Source organism: Lagenorhynchus albirostris, chromosome 4, assembly GCF_949774975.1.
Source record: "Lagenorhynchus albirostris chromosome 4, mLagAlb1.1, whole genome shotgun sequence".
Taxonomy (NCBI): Eukaryota; Metazoa; Chordata; class Mammalia; order Artiodactyla; family Delphinidae; genus Lagenorhynchus; species Lagenorhynchus albirostris.
In genome coordinates this window covers 126,650,604-126,670,980 of record NC_083098.1, presented here as the reverse complement: position 1 = coordinate 126,670,980, position 20,377 = coordinate 126,650,604, and the positions used below count along the sequence as shown (strand labels likewise).

The following is a 20,377-nucleotide window of genomic DNA, read 5'->3' as shown; positions in this document are numbered from 1 at the left end:
GTTAAGAACGTGAGTCTAGAGAGAGATGTCTAGGTTCAGATTCCAGCTCCGTGATCTCGGGTAAATCTGTGACTTCTCTGAGCCTCAGTTTCTTCATTTGTAAAAAGAGAATAATGAAAGAACTTACCTCAGAGAGTTGTAGTGACCAGAGTTCCTGGTACATATGCCTCCCCCGCTATTATGTGTCAGTTATTATTAGTAATGGTGATAGTGGGAGGAAAAGCAGTTCTCCTAATGCAGTAGGAGCAACGTTGAGGCCTTCATCTTCTCCGTCATGTTCCAAGCCTTTTTGCCCAAGCCATTCTAATTATGCACCATCAAGAAAGTTGTTGGGGGATGGAGGGAATGAAAAGTGCCCACCAAACTGAGAAGGTATCTTGAGACTGAAAAACAAGGCAGGCAGCTCCACACAATCAATGGATCAGTTCATCGTAGTGTAACTTACAGGGTAGGATCGGATGGACAACAATTTGGAAGCCTTCACAGCTGCACTCCACACCACCGAGGGGCCACTGGGACAATTTTATGGTTAATCTAGGGTATGCGGGTATGTGCTTGGAAACAGGGAGTGCATTCCTAAGTCAAGATTTATGAATGGGTAGCTAGTCTCAGGGGCGCTGGGAATTCGTCAGTGAAGGTCTTCATCATTGTTTGGAGCTAACAGAGCATAGAGGCCACCTGGACCTAATGATTGTTAAAAATACCTATTAACTACAAAGCCCTTGATGACGGAGAAATGATTTACCATATAGTACAGTCCTGGGGAGGGTCAGTGGAAGGACAGGAGGAACTGTATGGGCCCAAGATGGTGTCAGTTATGCTAACAACCATACAAAAGTATGCACTCATTTTTGAATTAGCCAAAAAAGAACAACAGGTGGGTGGAAAACAGGTAGGAAGAAAAAAGCACCATGTGTTCTAAAATAAATGTAAGCCTTTTGTTTGTGAAGTGTAACCAATTCTCTACTTGAGGGGAGTTATCTAGAGTTGACCATTTTAAGTAACATCCTACCCAGAGCTGCTAAAAAGTAGAAAACTTTTGGTCATTGCTTTCCCATCCTGAGTTTCCAGTGTTCTTGCAAGTGAATCAATCAAAATTTAATGACACTTAAAACAAGCTGAAGCTGAGTTTTTTAAATTACAGTAGCGAAGTATTCATTGTGCAGATGAAAGAGGGAATTAAGCTATAAAAAATTTTTCAAAAGTAAATAAAGTGAATAATTGAACTGTAAGAGAAGTCATAGTCTATAATTTATCCGTTGTGTCTCACTCAGCATGGTTCATTACTAATGTTTGTGTCATAGCTCTTTGCCAAATTAAAGTAAATATTATGAAGAACTGACTAGGTGCTTGATGATCACAAAAAGTTTTTCATTTATACATTCACATTTATCTCCTATTTTATGTGGGTATTATATTAGGTGTTACAAATATAACAATAAGTAATCAATCTGTCCTCTTGGAACTTAAAGAATAGTGAAGGACTATAGGTATAACTTAATTATATAATATTATATAATTATCAGAAAAAAAAAGCTATGACTGTAAAGTATAGGCATCATGAAATTATATACTATAGACATATTCTAGAGTGAATGGTTTGGGATATGTGTAGTTATCCACATCTTCTTAAATGTCTCAGTTCCATCCTTGGTGCCCCACTTGCTCCTGATCAGTGCACTAATGTTCACATAAGAGATACGGCAAGTCTGTGATTTCATCCTACACCGTCATTCAGCAGCCTACAGGATAAGATTGTGTGTGGGTTTCGAGATCTGGCTCACTGTGGAAACTTTCATGTAAGCCAGAATCAGAAAGCCACTAGGCCATCTCCTTCCAGAATCAACCATCGCAGCATATGTTGGGAGTGAGAAAGCTGCTGCCAGAACTGAAGTCTCCACAGCTGCATAACACCCTCTGGAACCACATTTTAGAAAAACGGGTTCCTCGTGTGGTAGGCACTGTGTTAGTTTGAAATTCAGGTATACCTCATTGAAGAAACCAAATTTCATCTGGAACCCTAGCTGAAAGGGAGTCAGGGAAATATATTTTTGAGCTTTCTTAACTCTTCAGAAAATGAAGCCTCACTAGGAAAAGGTTGAAATAGGTGTTATGTTAATGGAGTCTTGCTACAGTAGTATCTACCACAGAGACCCGGAAGTGAAAGAGACAGCATTAATTAACCTTGAAAACAAATGGCAAAAACATAGACACCTCTCCCCACCTTGCATAAAAAAGTCAAATGATGGCAATTTCCAAAAACTCAATTTTTCAGTTAGAGCATTATTGCAGTAAGTATAGAGGCTACCACGTACCCATGAAAAGCACAGTATAACCGTAACAGCTAAGGAGCACCATCCATTTACCTTAAATGGTGAGAGAGTCAGAGACGGAGCTTGGGCCTGTACAGGAAGGTCACTGGCAAGATTTAGATGCCACTCACAGGGTGGCCTTGGATTCCAAAGTGAGAAGGCAGTTATACATCCTGGAGTCCTGTGGACACAGAGATAAATTAAACCTTAGAGACAACCCCCTCATTTTACAGGTGAGAAAATGGGCAGAGGTTGAACATCTTGTTCAGGGTGACAAAGTCAGTGGGGCATCGGGACTAGAACCCCTAATAGCAAACATTCCTCTACCATGTGCTTCACCTTGCTTTCAGGTTTCTCTTTTTATGATCATTATCTAATGCCAAATGCAGATGTGGTAGCTGATCTAGGATAATGCCGGCTGGGGATCAGTTTATTATATAGATCCTCATCAGTCAGAGGGTACTCAGAACAGCTGGTTTTAATTAAAGATCACTGAGCAGTTAAAGTATTTTTATAGCTCTGAATACTGCTTCCTTTAACCCAATCCAGTCCTACTCCCAAGGATATGTCCAGTTCCACCCTTAGTGAATTTCACTTCCAGAGTTTTGTTTTGTTTAATTTTTGCAAGAATGGTGAAAAGGGATCAAGACTTTAGAAAAAAGAGTCATAAAAAAGGAACTTCAATGAAGCATTTCCTCTAAAGAGTCACGAGAGGTAACTAGTTTCTTTATGAGTTTGAGTGGCAGATGTAATTAAAGAACTCAGAAGAAAAATGACTTTGTACTACCAAACGGTTTGCCAGGTTGAATCTTTAACCCAGGGAGCTTTGTATATTCTTTATATTCCGTATTTGGTTAATTTGACACAAATTAGAACTCCCAACCCTAGAAAGGCTTAACTATATTCAGATGAAGCACTAAAATATCTAATTGCTATTGCCTGAGAATTCACAGGCACTGTGCTTTCATGTGGGGAAATAAGCAGTATTGTGCAGTATTAGGTGGTATCATAGTTCCAGAAGTTCGAATTGGATTAGTCAACCATAATACATATACACATTTATAGCTTTACAGAATCTATAAAATATGTTACTTGTTTGTCTTCAACATCATGATGCAATAAGTTATATTATCCCCCAAAGAAAAACAAAGTCAGAAGTCTCACTTTGCAAATTCTAACAAATCAAACGGTCAGTGAAGGAAGCTATAAAAATCCAGAATTGTATATACATAACCTCTCCCAGAAATACCACATATTTTTTCCCTGCTATTAGTAAGATGTAGACTATTTCGTTTTATAAAATGGTAAGTTAGAATGACAGGCAATATGTTTTACTTAAAATCCCCTTTATCCCAAGCCCTTTCAGGGCAGACAGAAAGTTGAATTCTCTTGTGATGGTCAGAGAAGCAGTTTACGAGAGCTTTAAATGATGTGTGACTTTCTCATGGCTTATTAGCAATCGATCCCAAGAATTCCGAACCTCTGTATCACTGACCACAAGGTTCTGAAGGAAAATGTCTGCACATCCCCCCAGGTCAGCTTAGAAAGGTTGAGTCGTGGTGTGACGTGGCTGAACAAGCAGAAGAGAAGCGTCTTTGCTCTCAGGAGAGAGCGGTCGGGAGTTAGAGTGTATAATGGGGCGAGGCACAAGCCGTGTTGGCCGTCTTCATCCCGTTGTGTTTAGAATATCCTTTGTGGAAGGAAAGAGGGAAAACTTCCTGCTCTAAGAATAATGATGCCCTAAGGAACAAACATCTGTTCTCTTGTGCAATGTTTAAGGGAAGCAGCTGTCATCTGCTCTGAGTTAAAAGGTGGGCCTACTCCCACCTCCACACTTCCCCGGTCCCCTCAAGCTGTCTGCTCCGTCTCGATGTTGGAGGCTGGTGTAAACAGCGCTACCCTTTCTCGGTGCATTTTCAGCCCTCCTTTCTTCCCCTAGTTCAGCCCACGCATTAGCCTGTCGAATTGACTGAACAGAAGGCGTTCAGTGAATTTTGGGCTTGGGCAAAAGAGTCTTGGTTTGGAGTATGAAGAGGGTGACATTCTTTTAAAGTTTAATCAGGTCTGGTATGTGTAAGTAAAACACGAGGGTCCCGATGAGCAGAGAATGTGCGCGCGCCCTCAGGCTGGTAGGGAAAGTTCTAGATTGCTCCATAAGGTTTTAGTAGTTTTGACCTTTTTACTTCACAAAAGATGGAGGGAAGGCAGAGAAGTGATATACCAGATTCTCAGAAGAAATTTAAGGGGTTTGGAGGGAATCAAGGAAAAAACATTGGAAAGAACCTGGTTTTCTTCCCTCTGCCCCACACCAAGTTAAAGCCTCTTTTCATCACGTCAATCTCAGCCACATCTGGCTGAGGCAGTTACAGTGCTGGCAGAGTGAATAGTCAAGGGGATGGAGAAGTGGGGTTCTTACAAGTTCTCATGCCGGCAGGGGCGCGGCAGGAAATCTAGGAGAGAAGCCTGACAGCTTTGCTCAGTATGAGGGAGCCGGGGGGCCTCGGCTGTGGCCAGCATTGCTTCATGGGAATTGGGGCTCAACGTGGCCGGATTTTCCAGGAGACGCCAGAAATCCTGTTTTATTGTTAAAACTCTCCCAATTTTTAAATAGTATAACAAATTCGGTGGTTTTTAAAAAATATTCAGTACCAAACCAAACGAATTGGAATGCATTTGCCAGGTCTGCTAGTTTTCTAACTCAAGTTAATGGGCTCCACTCTCCTAAGAAGTTTGGGGACCTTAAAACCAGAACTTATAACTCAAATTAAGTGAAGGGAATAAGATTTTTCCCCTTCCATTCATTTAATAAATATTCATATTAACAAATATCAAAACTGTATCCATCAGTAGATACAATGGATACACAGATGTGTAAGGTACAGCCCCACCTGTCAGTTGCAGTGTACTTAGGAGACAGATAAACAAGAAATTACATTATAGTGAACTTCGTGTAATTAAACAGGTATTCCCAAGGTGGGATTAGCTCTGAAGGGCATTTAACTCTTCTTTGGATGGGAACTGTGTCTTAAGTCCTTTAGTTAAAGAAAGTAGGAGAAGCAGGAGGTAAAAGTAACATTGATTTAAAAAAAAAAAAAGAGCAAGGTGTATTTGAAGAAATTGCAAGTGTTTTACTACAATTAAATGACTAACAAATCAAAACTGAGGATGTTAATTAAAACACAGATCCCCCTCCAAAACACCAGTTTCTTAACCCATCCCAGACCTACTGAATCAGAATCACTAATTCTATTTTTTTTTTTTTTTTTTTTTTTGCGGTATGCGGGGCTCTCACTATCGTGGCCTCTCCCGTTGCGGAGCACAGGCTCCGGACGTGCAGGCTCAGCGGCCATGGCTCACGGGCGCAGCCGCTCCGCGGCATGTGGGATCCTCCCGGACCGGGGCATGAACCCGTGTCCCCTGCACCGGCAGGCGGACTCTCAACCACTGCACCACCAGGGAAGCCCACTAATTCTATTTTTAATAGGCACCCTAGGTGATTCTTGTGGTCAGGCTTGAGTAAAGTAGGTTCTGTTGGTCTCTAGATTAGAGATTGTGTCAAATCTGAGAGCAGCATAATCTGTCTGCACTGGAAGCCAGGCTCCAGTCCTTACCTGGCTGTGCCACCATGGGTAAGGAAGTGTTCATCCATGCTCACGTTTCTGTACTTGGAAAATGGAGCTAGAGTATCGATTTCATAAGGTTGTCTTGAGGATTAAATGTAAAATGCTTAGAACATTATCATTATCCTGCTCACCACTTATCCTCTGGGACGGGGCCAATAATTACTCAATAAGTATCTGTTGAACGAATAACACTGAGGAGGTATAAAGGGGCAGGATCACTGGAGTCCTTAGTTCTGCCTGCTGTTCTAGGTACAGTTACCCTCTCTCCTCCACCTGGCCTACCTGGAACCATATTAGTTACCCACATGTGGCTCAGTTTAAAAAAAAAAAAGAAATGGAGTAACTTCTACATTAAAAGATTTCTAGTATATGACATTAAAAGGAAAAAAAATAAACACAGTGTGCTATTTCCCCATAGCAAATCAAGAAAACTTTGTGAATCACTGCTGCTTTCACAGCTTTATCTCACTTTCTTCTTCTCCCCTTACCTAAGGCTGCCATGGTACCATCTGCCCAGACACTTAAAATCACCGACTTCAGCTTCAGTGACTTTGAGCTGTCTGACCTGGAAACGGCACTGTGCACAATCCGGATGTTCACTGACCTCAACCTTGTGCAGAACTTCCAGATGAAACATGAGGTAGGAATGCAGTGATGTCCTCTGGAAAGCGTGTGTGTGTGTGTGTGTGTGTGTGTGTGTGTGTGTGTGTGTGTGTGTGTGTGTGTGTGTGTGTGTGTGTGTTTGTGTGTGTGTGTGTGTGTGTGTGTGTGTGTGTGTAAGGGAGAGAATTAGTTTTGGACACTAGTATGGAATAAGGATTTTTAAGTTTCAGAGATTCATATACTGTCACCTAATGCATACCCAGCGTGTTTAAAGAAAAGTTATCAACCATTAAAAAGACATGTATTGGGTTCCCACATGTATCAAGCACCAGGTTGAAGAATAGGGGAGAATATTCCCAACAGTGAGAGCAGCATGTGCAAAGGCAGGATGACAGAGAGTGGGGCTGGAGGCATGGAGCACTGGTGAGGGGCTGAGAAAAGCAACCAAGAAGCAGATTCTGTAGAACCTTGTACACTATTCAGAGGAATTTGGATTTTATCCTGAAAACAATGGTGAGTCACTGAGGAATTTTAAGTAGGGAAGTAACGTGATCTGATTGTGGAGGTTACGATAACACAGTAGAAAGAAGGACCAAAACAGAGTGAACTCCTTTGGAAATGAGGGAGTGAAGAGGTTGATGTGAAGCCAAGCTCTTGGTTCAAACAGGGTCACCCATATGGAGTGAAGATGAAAACTGATTTTAACCCCCGTCGATTACCTTATTCGCCTCTCAGAAAATAGCAAGACTGAAATCAATACCTTCTAATACCAGTTGGGAGATATCAGGGAATTCTATTCTGTTTCATAATGGCTACGTGTATCTCATCAAAGAATAAGGGAGAATAGAAAGGCCGATATGAAAAAAAAATTAGTAATTTGCCTTTAAAACTACTTTTTTTCCGGTCAGTTGAATGTCTAGTCTCCTCGTACAGATTTCCTATCTGGAAATGTAAATACCTTGAAGGCCTCCACTATCCAGCAATCCATTCATTCATAAAATGAATATTTATTAACAGTAAGCAGTGTATCCTGTACTGTGCTTGGCACACATTTCAGTGATGATTCGTCCCTGCTCTCAAAGCCTCACTGAGGCATGAAAACTGAGGGCTAATATAGCTAAAGTTAATACAGTGTCATTTCTGGTATTACTGGGGGCCCGGATCTAGTTCTTTCTTTAATTTAACCGGTTTATATTACTCTTGGGTGAAAACAAAGACCAACTGTCTGTAGACTCTTCTCTAGTAATACTTCACTCCTATAAGAGCGTGTTGATTAAGAGCTCATATCATTTAATTATTTTAAGAAGCTCTCAAGAAAGGTTCTTTGGTTATTATGGTCCCTGTTTTACAAATGAAGAAATTGACATAGCATGGTGGAGTAGAAAGTTCATGGATTTTGAGTCATAGCTCGACTAGTGATTACCTCTAATTTCTTTGGGCAGTTAATCTCTCACAGTCTCAGTTTTGTAATCTGTTCATTGGGAATAGTGGTACGACCTCCCCAACGGGAGTCCTGTGAGAATTACACATGCATCTGTGAGATTGTCTGTTTGCATGCATGTGTATGTGTGCACACTTGTATATTTCGATTAATACACAGGTGTAGAGTACATGTCAGTTATCCCTTCCTTAGACCAAATTTGACCATGGTTATATTTCCCTATCAGATTTCTCTGTGGTAGGTTACAGGGCTCATTTTAAAAAGCCTTTTCTATTAATGGAATGAAGATCTCATTTAGAGCCAGAAGTTCTAAATGCAAATCTCAGTTCTGCTTCTTGCTAGTCACGGGACTTCTAAACCTAGATAGCGACTCAAATCCCTTTCCATTCCTGAGATCGCCCATACTTTACACTAGTGCTGATTCTGTTGAAAGGGCCTGGACAGAACAGGAATATGATCCTTGTACCTATTTATGAAATTCTTATATAAGTTGATTTATTTCTTATTTCTTAAAAACATAAGCTTTTAGATAGCATTTGAGTGTTGGGTATGAAGATAGTCACTGAGAATTTCTTTTACAGTCTTTATTTTTACCTTTCCTTGAATGTTTATCCATTAGGCAGATATTTCTCCTCCATGTCTCATTCATCTACTCTCCTTTTCTGTTTGAATAACTACTATTCTAATTCCGGCCAACATCAACACGAACATTGCTATTATTCTGGTTGGCCTTCCTGCCTTAGTGACTCTTCTGTTTTGTTTATTTGAGATATTATTGTCACTGTACATTTCAGATATAATTTTAGGATGATAAAATTAAAATGTTACTGCTAGAGAGGATGTTAAGCACCATGAAGTGCCCCGACAAAGAATATTTCTACTGAAAGTTATGTCAGATCTTCCTGTCTCTGCTTGGCTTCCAAATCTTGAGTTACTCTCCTATAATTCTTGCTGATCTCTGAAGCAGATTCTTCAACTCTACTCCAACAAATCTGCGTGTGCTGTACTTGTTTTCCTTGACCTTCTGTCTTTTATGTGTCGTTCCTCCCCTGAATGGACAGGATGGCTCCACTTCCAAGTCTGCTCCAAGTATGTTGTGCCATAACATACTCTTCCTCAGAGCCTGACTTAAAAATCTCTGTTTCTGGGAGAACCCTAGGACTGACTTCATGCCACTTGGAATGCTATTGACAGTTTATAAATTTGTGCTCTCATTTTTATGTGAATTTATTTCCTTTATATGTGTGCTTTTGTTACTTTCACTCACTACTGATTGAAATTCTTGAAGGCAGGAGCTCAGCTGTGTTTTTTCTTTCTTTGCTTTCTCCCATAGCATCTTTAAGGATGCCGTGCGGGACTTAGGAAGCCTAATGTTGGAGACTGATTCAGTGTATTGAGCATGCTCCCTAGGGTCTTCCAAACTGCACATAATTACTCAGTAGTCCTGTACAAAAGATTGTACTACAGATTTGAACACGCCAGGCATATCCACCAAGCATTAAGCAGATCTGACCATAATTTTCCTAAACGCTGTTAAGAACATTTGATAACAGAATCCAAAACTGTACTTGAATCTAGTTACTAATTAGATACAGTTGGGTATCCATTGGGTTACCTAGTTCAATAGGCCCATTTCCATAGAAGCAGTATAGGGAGTTCCCTGGCGGTCCAGTGGTTAGGACTCAGCGCTTTCACTGCCATGGCCCGGGTTTAATCCCTGTTCGGGGAACTAAGATCCCACAAGCCACGCAGTGTGGCCAGATAATAAAAAGAAGCAGAATAGAGTAGTCCATCAGGAATTAGGTTTCATAAAGTCATTTTGGTCATTATTTCACATTATATGCATAAGTGCCTATTTAATTATATCTACAGATTTATGATTAGTAAAGAGATATGTCCATAGGTTAAATTTCTGGGTTTTCCTGCTTATTTTCCTTGACTAATTAATCACCAGTTATTTTCCATGACACTTCACTTTCTAAGCATATCAAAGAAAATTAATTGCTCTTACTTAAAATTCTCCTAATAAGATAAATCTATCATCTTCGGGGTCGACTTTGTTGAGAAATGGTCATGCTGCAGTGTACTTCAGGTTAGCACGTCAACCTTAGGCATACGGAAATCCTCTGGGAAATATGGTTACTCGGGGCTGAAAGAGCTAGGGGACATTTGGGTTCTTTTTATCAGAATTCCCTGTGAACTGCGTCATAGAACAGGAACAAAGAGACCTGAAAAGAAAAGGGAGGATATGAAAGCATTGATTTTTCTGCCAAATCCTCTATAAACAATTTCTACCAACAAAGAAGAAACCTTGTTTTTGGCCTACTTTTGCAGCCAATCAAACTGTGTTGAATATTGTTAAAGCAACATTCGTTTCCCTGGTACTTTTTCTATTCCCCAGGGCAATGCCCTTTGTGTTTGAAATATCTCCAGTGATACACGTAGGGAGAAGCACATATTTATTTTTAGAGATCCCCAAAAGTATAGTAAATCATTCAGTATTGAAGAGAGGCAGACTCTGATGCTAACACAAACACAAAATTATCAAGCTTACAGCCCATGAGTCCCTGGAGATTTTACTGAATACACCACTAAGGAGTTGAATTAAACCCAGCTTGTGAGATTTTTCAGAAATCTATCCTTTTTTTCCCCATCTTTTAAAATATGTGTATAACACACACACACACACACACACACACACACACACACACACACACACACACACACACACCCAGGGCTTTATGTTGCATATATTATTTTTTGTTAATTACTTCTTGGTAACCAAGCAGTAACTCTGCCTGAATATTTAAGCATAGTTTAAAAGGGACAAAGATTGGGACTTGGAGCTCCAGTTTGTCCTTGGACATGTGCTGTGTGCCTTGCCCCCAAGCCATCCCCAGAGCCTCACACAATTACTTTTGCAGACATACAGAATGGGAGCATGAGAAGAACTGGAGACTGGCTGCTTGCATGGCTCCCTGAGAGTGAATTCATGCACGTGTGACTGCCTACTTGGACTCTCCTAATTGATGACACATGGACATAATATCTTTTAAAAAGCTAGTCTGTGCCCTACCCATGACAAAAGTACCTTTCTTCGAGCTGCCTTGCATTTCACATCTAATTTAGTTAGCACGGTGGTTTGCATGGTAGGCTCTGAAGTCAAACTGCTGAGGTTACAAGCACTGTGACCTTGGGCAAGTCTCTGAATGTCACTTTCCTCATCTGTACAATAATCAAAATGGTAGTGCCTCCCTCAGAGTCCCGGGAGTTAGATGTAAATGCTTTGTACATTGCGTGAAGATTAATAAATGTGTGATAAATGTCAGCAGTTATTTTTACTACATAACGCTTTATTTCCTAAAGGTTCTTTGCAGGTGGATTTTAAGTGTTAAGAAGAACTATCGGAAGAATGTTGCCTATCATAATTGGAGACATGCCTTTAATACAGCTCAGTGCATGTTTGCCGCACTAAAAGCAGGCAAAATTCAGGTACTTCTTAGAGCCATTTATATATTTAAGACATTTTGTTGCTTTGCTGCAAGAATACAGCATATTCTTTCAAGTGTTTTTTTAATGTGCACTAATGATGACTGAGAATAATATTTAATGCCACTTACAAAATAAATTACATTTTGTTAATTAAGGAAGACTGGTATGGCAAAATAATTTCTAATTTTCTTTCATATATAATATATATGGCCTATTTTTAAAAATCTTTAAAATAGCTTCATGTTAAACTTAATGGCCTTTGGGCAAATAAATGCTTCCTTCAGAAGAAAACTCTACAATATAAGAAAAGTATCAAATTTCTCATGTTCACATTCAACCTGCTCCATAGTAGAATTCCTCAAAAACCACTCAGGTCCTGAACTTGGCTCCATAGATGAGTCCAGGGTTCTCTGTCACATTTTCTCTGGAGCACTCTGTTAATTTTATAAGTACTATTTCATGGAAACGGTTTTGGTTTCATATACATTGACCAGAGACTGTTTACAGGAAGATCAATGCAGAAAACGTTCAAGTAATTCGTTCTTTTCTGGGCCAAATTTTTCATATCTCTGTCCTTAGATTCTAACTTCAGTGGGAATCAACAAGTTATTCTATGTCAGTGATTCCAGGCATACATCATAAAACTGTTTTTAATTCAGAGCTTCCATGCTCTTTTTTATTTAATAAATTCTAAAAATGTTATTCTCTGTCTCTACTTTCATAGAGTGCACATTTTAGCTGGCTAGAGCTAAAAAAAGTGATTGTTGTCCAAGAAGCCATATCAGATACCATAGTAGTACTTTCCTGCCATAGCAAACATTTATAAGAAATAGGGTGGGGCTTCCCTGGTGGCGCAGTGGTTGAGAATCTGCCTGCCAATGCAGGGGACACAGGTTTGAGCCCTGGTCTGGGAAGATCCCACATGCCGCAGAGCCACTGCCCGTGAGCCACTACTACTGAGCCTGCGCGTCTGGAGCCTGTGCTCTGCAACGAGAGGCCGCGATAGTGAGAGGCCCGCGCACCGCGATGAAGAGAGTGGACCCCGCTTGCCACAACTAGAGAAAGCCCTCGCACAGAAAACCAAGACCCAACACAGCAAAAATAAGTTAATTAATTAATAAACTCCTACCCCCAACATCTTCTTTAAAAAGAAATATATATATATATATATATATATATATAGACTATAGGTGGACAGGTTATTGATTATTTGAGGCATTTGAACTTTTTCGGTTGATAATGATAATCCCATTCTGAAAACAAAGTACGACTGATTGCCTGCAGAATAGGATTCTAGCGTGAGTCCTATGTGACTAGAAAGCACATATATGTAAAGCACTAAGGAGAAAACCACGTGATTGGTGGAAAGAGGTGGTATAATGCGCTTTACCAAATTGTTCTTTCTCTTTCTTTCTTCTGCTCTTCGGTCGTGCAGAACAGGCTGACTGACCTGGAGATACTCGCACTGCTGATTGCTGCCTTAAGCCACGATTTGGATCACCGCGGTGTGAATAACTCTTACATACAGCGGTAAGGCATTCACCCCAGCAACAGAAGAGATTGTTTCTTTTAAATTGTAGTTTTAAAAGTAAAAGCCACAGCATAATTTGATGGTACAAACTTTCAGTTGGTCAAGGTCCCATAACATACTCTGGTTTTATTTAAGGGAAATGGAAAAAATAATGCAAGTCCAATATTGTGTTGGTAACATCTCTGGCCTGAAGTTCAAAAACTATTTACGTTGAGAATCTTATTTCATTAGATAATTACCAAGCGTTTTGCTTTTGTTTATATACACCCAGCTTAGGAGCTTCATTGGAAAACTGTTAAGAGTAGATCAGAAAAGGTAGAATTTCACCCTGGAATAAAAGATAATATTTGAAGAGTGCTTAGCTCTATCCTAAGTACTTAGTAAATGCTGCCTAGAAAGAGGCTTTTGGTCTTAGCGAAGGCAGTGGAACACAGTGTTGGAGACTTTGGGCTCTGGGGTCAGACTTGGATTCAAATCCTACATCTGCCACAGAGTTCCTGTGTGACCATGGGCAGGACACTCCTCTCTCTACACCTCCATTTCCTGGCTTGTGAAATCGAGATAACAGCATTCCTACCTCACAGCGTTCATATAAGTTTTAAGACATAACACACATCACTACCAGGTAGAATGCCTGGTACATATCTAAGTGTTAAATAAATCTTAGGAGCAGAAGCCTGCATTTTGGCTGATGTTGCGAGTAAGATACTAACTCTTCAGACAAGCTTTTCAGGTTCCCTTCTGAACCACGCTTAAGTAACATTTGCAATGACAAATGAGATAATAAAGGTGATATCACTTTTCATCAGATTTTTGAGCCACTGTGACATTTTTATTTTCTTGAAGCAAGTTAGTTGAAAGGCATACGTTTTAATGGTGAAATCTCTTACTACAGAGCATTTTTAAGGTATGCAAGTGATTCAACTAAAGCATAGATCTCTCTAGGAAATTCCACATGTCTGATATCTTGAGGGAATTTCAGAAAGCTCTCTAATCACACTCCCTTTATCTAAATACAGTAAACGGAAAACTTCATGTAAAAAGAATTGTAGCGATGTAGCAACCGTGTCCTCTGCTGACCTTTGATGGGAAAAGATAGCAAGCTCTTGCCTGACTATCAGAGGCTTGCTGTCTCCTCTTTAAAGTCTAATGTTTTGGAGAACTGACTGGGTGACATGTCCTTTGTACCCTGTGCTTTGTCATGTGATTGTGGTCCTGAGCCTCCCATCAACACAGGAGTAATTTTGGAAGGAAACAATGACGTGAAAAGATTTACAGCGCAGAGTCAAGCACAGCCTAAGGATGAGAGCCAGCGGTGCTGCCTTCTCTTCCTGCCTCAGCACTGAACACCATATCATTGGGATATGGATTATTAGTGTGTGGATTGCCATACTGCCCTGCTTTGGAGTGAAAAAAACCACTAAGCTATTTTTTCCTTTGTTTATTTAAAAATAATTACCCGGAAAAACATCTGGAGAAACGTCATCCTCTCTTTGAAAAAAAAAAAAGTCCTGGGAAAAAGTCAGACCACACAATCTTGCTTTCACATACGCCGCAGAGCAGACTTACACTAAGGAATAATAACTTTTAAAAAAATTAAAGGAGTTTCAGAGATATTTATTTCTTCCTACATCCTTGTGGTTTGAGTAAAGGAAACCAAGAATTTCCCAGGGATGTTTCTTTTTTTCCTTTCCCTCGTGGTAAACGAGTGATACCTCCAGTAGGATTTTCTTAACCAGGGGACTCTTTGGAGACTAAGAGTATCAGAAACATTTCCATATAAAGAACTAACTTCTAAAAAGGTGTACTGTGTCCAGGCCTCATCAGATATTCAAACACTCTATAAAGAAAACCAAAACAGTAAGACACAAAAATAAACGTAATATATCAAAAAGACAAAAAAGCCCTCATATGGTAGCAGAGTTAGAAACTGAACTCTGTCATTTGTGCTTGTTGAACATCTTTTCAGAAAATTAAATTGAAGTAAGATATTCCTTGTTTAGGAAACTGTGTTTTGATTCAGTATCTGATTCTTTGATTCCTTCTTGGCCTAGGAAGATTGCCATTGTGAAGAGCGCTTCAAGTACGCCAGTGAAATCTTTGAGAGAAGAGTTCACTGCTTGTGCTTTCTTCTCCCACATGGGTGGATAGAGGCAAGAGTGATTCCAGATAGTTACTGAATTATTCTTTTAAAAACAGGCAGTCATAGGAACAAAATGGCTGAAGCGCAGACATCTGCTTATGTAGAGAAATTTCCCCACGTTCGGCCTGCCGTCAATATAAGAGGACTCTTGTAGATGCATTTATTTGGTTAGATTCAGGATTGGTGTTTTATAAATATAGTGAAATTATCCTACATTTTAGGCAAAGAGATAATGTGCAGTTACTGGGGCCTGGTACTTTGCTAGGCAGAAAGAGAGCTATAAAAGTATAAAATTCGGCTTCTGTTATCAAGGAATTTGCACAGTTTCATGAAACAATGGTGATTAATGCCAGAAAGTATCTAGTAAGTCCTGTGTTGTTTGATAACGTGGGCTATAAGTGGTCAGTAGAGGAGACTGACGATGATCAGTGTAGCCCATCCTTACTGTTAATGGAGGAGGTGAGACTGCAGCCGGATCTCTGAAGTGTGTAGGATTTGGAGAGGGGAGAGCATGAAGGTACTCCAGGAACACCATGAAGTGGGCATATTCATGGAACAGACATGATGGCTAGTCTGACTGGTCAGAAGGCTCACTGACTAGGGATGGAAAGGAAGAGGATGAACAAGTGGAAGTTAGAAGACCCTTCCGAGGGAGAGCTGGAAAACCAAGCCGTGCATTTTATATTCGGTGTAGTGAAAAGACAAAGAGCCATTGCTGCAGTGGGTAATGAAGACATTGTTTAGGAAGAAAAGTCTGTAAGTAAGGTACAAGGTAAATGGGTAATAATTAGAACCACAGAGTTCCAGCCAGAAAGCTGTTAGGTAGGGAAAGCCAGGTGTATGTGAACATCACATATTAGCTAGAGAAAGGAAGAGACTGAAGGAGAAAATTGTTTAAATATTGAACAGCTAGTTATATGCAGGAACGAAGGGGTAAAATCATGACTCTGGGTCCAAGAAATTAACAATGATGCTGTCACTGACAACAATGAAGAACTGAGAAGTGTGTATGCATGCGTGTGTCCTTTGGGAGGGAGGATGGAGGGGAAAGGAGTTTTGGCAATGAGGAGAAAGTAATACATAGTATGGAGGTTAGAAGAGGTAAAATGACCAAATGAATGTTTTTTTCAAGATTAGAGATTCAGCAAAATCAATAAAAAATTTCCTGGTACCGACAATCAGATCATGTATAGTTGTCCTGGAAGAACTTGCCCTGTACCATGGTCCTCTCTGCTCTGTGACAGAGGAACAGGAGTGAGCTAAGGTCGTGAATAGGCACGGTGGTAACAGGGTCAGCAGGCTCCTAGAGGCTTAAAAGAGCAGTAAAGACAGCACAGGAATCACAATTTGTGAAGTTCACACTGAGGAGAGTCTATTTTAGCCAGTGAGATCATCCTTGGTAAGGTCGGAGGGCTTGAGAGACTAGAGATCTGAATATGAATAAAGTGCAAGTTCAGTTAGTCACTAATAATAATAGTAATAATAATAATAGAAGCTAACACTTAATATAGGTCTTATCCCATGGCATTTGGAACTCCTTCTAGCACTTATGTACATGAGCTCATTTGGTCCTTAGACGACCACGCAGGAGCTGTGATGGTTATGGTGCAAATTTGAATCCTGACTCCTCTCACCTTGTGACCTTGGGCAAGTCATTTAAACTCCCTCTCTATGTTTCCTTCTCTGTATAGTAGAATAATGACAGTGCCTGTCTCACAGGGTTTCTTATAAGGATTAAGGAGTATAAGTAGATGTAAAGTGCTTGGAACAGTACCTGGCACAGACTACATGCTCAAGACGTTTTAGGTATTTTCACAGGGGGATACTGTTAAGGACAGATGGGAGTTGAAGATCTTGCTTTTTTTTCCCCAGGGAGGGACAGGGAGTAGCAAAAAGACTATGCCTGGTAGCAGCTAGGAGCTGTGGAACAAAGAAGGGACTGTCTATTGTTGATGTGAAAAAAGGGCAATCAGCAGAGTCAAGAAGGTCCAAGAACTGGGGTCACAAGGTCAAATGAATCATCAACTTGAATATCTGTGATCACAGAGAATAGGAACATAAAATAACCCCTGACTCATAGAAGGCAATAGTGATGATCTGCATAGAAATTGTGAAGTTAAGAATTAAATGGGTTGGGGCTTCCCTGGTGGCGCAGTGGTTGGGAATCCGCCTGCCAATGCAGGGGACGTGGGTTCGATCCCTGGTCCAGGAAGATCCCACATGCCGCGGAGCAACTAAGCCACAACTACTGAGCCCGCATGCTGCAACTGCTGAAGTCCGTGCACCTAAAGCCCGTGCTCTGCAACGAGAAGCCACTGCAATGAGAAGCAACAAAGAGTAGCCCCCCGCTCACTGCAACTAGAGAAAAGCCCGTGTGCAGCAACAAAGACCCAATGCAGCCAAAAAATAAAAAAAAAAATTTTTAATGCCAAATTTAAAAATAAATAAATACATTACCAAAAAAAAAGAATTAAATGGGTTGACATGGGTCACAAAGAGTAGCTAAGAGATTTGAGCCCAGAGCAATATATATGGATGAGAAGCCAGATTAAGGACCGTTGTCAGAATCAGTGAAAAGGAGTACTGTGCTGGGGTGGCTGTGTTTTTCTCACAGAACTTTCATTTTCTATTGATTTCTAAGGTTCTGTACTCCTGAGACATTGGTTTGATTTCTGCATTGGCATCCTTATGCCACTCTCAGAGATGGACCAACAACTGCAGGACAAGAGGAGATGCAGGGAGGGCGTGCTAGCCCATGACTGCTCACTGACGTGTGGGAATAACCCAGCAGCAGGAGTGGTTTAGTGGGTCCTTGTGACACACCCTCAAATAAAGAGGCAACGAAGCCTTGTGTTTGAAAGAGTAAAAAGTAGCAGGATATAGAATGCACTGGTTTCCATGAATATCTTTGTAAATGGGAAATGTGGGGAATTTGTCACCCTTTCATTGATTCATAAATCCATATTTTTAGAAGTAAAGGCAAACACATAATTTGCATTCATCTATCTCACAAGCCAAGAATTTCCTCTAATGTGAAACCGTCCTTTCTGCACTGTCTAAAAATGTAATGTGCATTAGAAGTTTTAAACATGTCTGTGTTATATCCACCTAATCGCATTTCTAGTCCAGCTTCTAACTGGGTTGGTGAGTGGATACTGTGTGCAGAGTGCTGTGGGTCACAAGCCAGTGTGATGCAGTGAAAAGGATGCGTGTGAATCCCGGCTCTGCCTTTTCTGTTGACCTTGAACAAGTTAGATAATCTCTCTGTACCTTTGGTCATCTAAAAAACAAATGCTAAAATGCCAGTTTTAGAGGTCTCAGCCTGGGTCACCCAGGAGGCACAGCCTGAGACAAAAGCTGGCGTGCATATAGCTTATTAGCGCATGCGATCCCAGGGAGCAGGAATGCAGGCCTGGGAGTGGGAAACAGAGAAGGGAAAGCCAGGAGAAGGACGAGGTATCCAGCTGTCCACCCATGCAGGCAGCTGGTGCTCAGTCCCACCAGGCGCTTTTGAGAAGTCTTACGACATGAGACCCAGAACTGTTCGCAAAAGGACAGAGACTGCAGGGGGAGGGGCAGCTCCACAGGCTGCCATACCCCACTGGTCACAGGGGACCTCCAGAGGCCTTAACTCCACACGCTCCAGGCTGAGTGAGTGTGAGTGCAGAGAGCCCTCCTGTGGGCAGAAGTGAGAGGTGTTCTCGGGCCAGGGCAGGCGCCTTCTGACGGGCTCCTCGTGCAGTTCGTTAGAGCAGGCGTGAAGCTGGACACTACATCAATGGCTGCAGTATGAGGTGGGACCGAAGATTCTGATGTGGTGAGCTGAAGTGTCCTACAGAGGACTATTGTAAAAATTAAATGCAAACTACTTAGCACAGTGCTGGACATGGCACAGGCTCTCAGTAAATAGTAATTGGTAGATTCGTTTTCCCTAATGATAACAAACTCAAAAGGAATACAGGCTAACAGGGTAACAGACTTATAAACACCTAGCAGAATAAAACTGATACTAAGCTAATACTGGATGTGCTTGGATTCCTCGTATAAACGACAATAACAGATACTCTAGAAGCTTTTCCTTTTCTAAGTGAAGGGAATGAGGAAGGCGGTAGCTGTACTGAGGCTGACTTGAGCTTATCCGGTCTGAGTGATGAGAAAATGCTATTGCCAAAATAGAGACTGTAGAATACAGGCAGGATTTGGAGGGAGATCATCGATTCTGTTTATGCTGGGCCCTCTCTTATCCCGGGCCATCTCCCTGGAGCACCTCATCCACTCCTGTGGCTTGGATTTCCAAGCATGTTGATGTGATCCACATCTCTCTCTCCAGCCCAGACCCGAGTTCAGACTGTTATACCCATTTGGTTGTACCTCAGGCACCTTAAAATTAATAGATCCAACACTCAACTAGTCCATCTTCCCCTCCTTCATCGCCCATCTCTAATCATCATCTCCCTTTTTTCCTATGTCAGAAATGACAAAGCAGAAGCTTAGCCTCCATACTTTCCCCCTTCATCTCCCGCATCCCCACTAGCTCCCAACATCAGGATTCATTGCCAACTCCTAACTAACCTACCTCCTAAGCAGCTCTTTTTACTTGGGATTCCACCACTCTAACCCAGGCTGTCTCTTACCTGGGTCACTAGAATGGTTTCCCACTAGTCTCCTAACTAAATCCCGGTAGTCTCCATGCATCTCCAGTCTTGGTTCCAGCAAATTTATCTTTTCTTACAAATCTGCTCATTTTAGTCCATCCATTGCCTTCCCACTGTCCAGTGATAAGCACAGTATCTGACCCATGGTACAACTCACTAAATACGGAAGGAACAAAGAAGACAAGGCAGGAGTTCACTTGGGAAAGGTTACAACAACAAAACATGGCAGTTTGGAAGTCAGCAATATCCGTGGTGGGTTAAACACTAGTAGATGAGATCACCCATTCTCTTACCTTTATTTTCATTTTACTGTTTTTGTTTTCCCTTAAGCTTCTCTCACTCCAACTCATTTTTTCCTGTGTTACATTTCTTGTCTTGGGTAGGTTCTCTATCTTCAGCAAATTAAGTGCAAAGTAAAATAATGATTCATGTACTAGTACAGAGGAATAACAAATCAGTTGTATTATCTAACACTTGTATCGTGCTTTACAATTCATAAACCCCTGTCCTATTAATTCAAGAAACAGAGACTTTCAGGAGCTATAACTTTCTGTCTTCCTTTTAAAGAACAAAGAGT

General features: G+C 41.0%; 1 protein-coding gene and 1 long non-coding RNA gene across 2 annotated transcripts in view; one reads left to right on the top strand and one right to left on the bottom strand.

The window, feature by feature from the left end:
* Positions 1–20,377, bottom strand: part of LOC132520011 (uncharacterized) — a 73,815-nt gene that overhangs the window by 30,953 nt on the left and 22,485 nt on the right. Inside the window, exon 4 of the long non-coding RNA XR_009540409.1 lies at positions 2,367–2,493. This is a non-coding gene — a long non-coding RNA (uncharacterized LOC132520011). The remainder of the gene's footprint in view (positions 1–2,366; positions 2,494–20,377) is intronic.
* Positions 1–20,377, top strand: part of PDE5A (phosphodiesterase 5A) — a 139,590-nt gene that overhangs the window by 97,201 nt on the left and 22,012 nt on the right. The window contains exons 12-14 of the mRNA XM_060148656.1: positions 6,429–6,575; positions 11,346–11,471; positions 12,907–13,001. Coding sequence (XP_060004639.1) covers positions 6,429–6,575; positions 11,346–11,471; positions 12,907–13,001 — 368 coding nt within the window. The remainder of the gene's footprint in view (positions 1–6,428; positions 6,576–11,345; positions 11,472–12,906; positions 13,002–20,377) is intronic.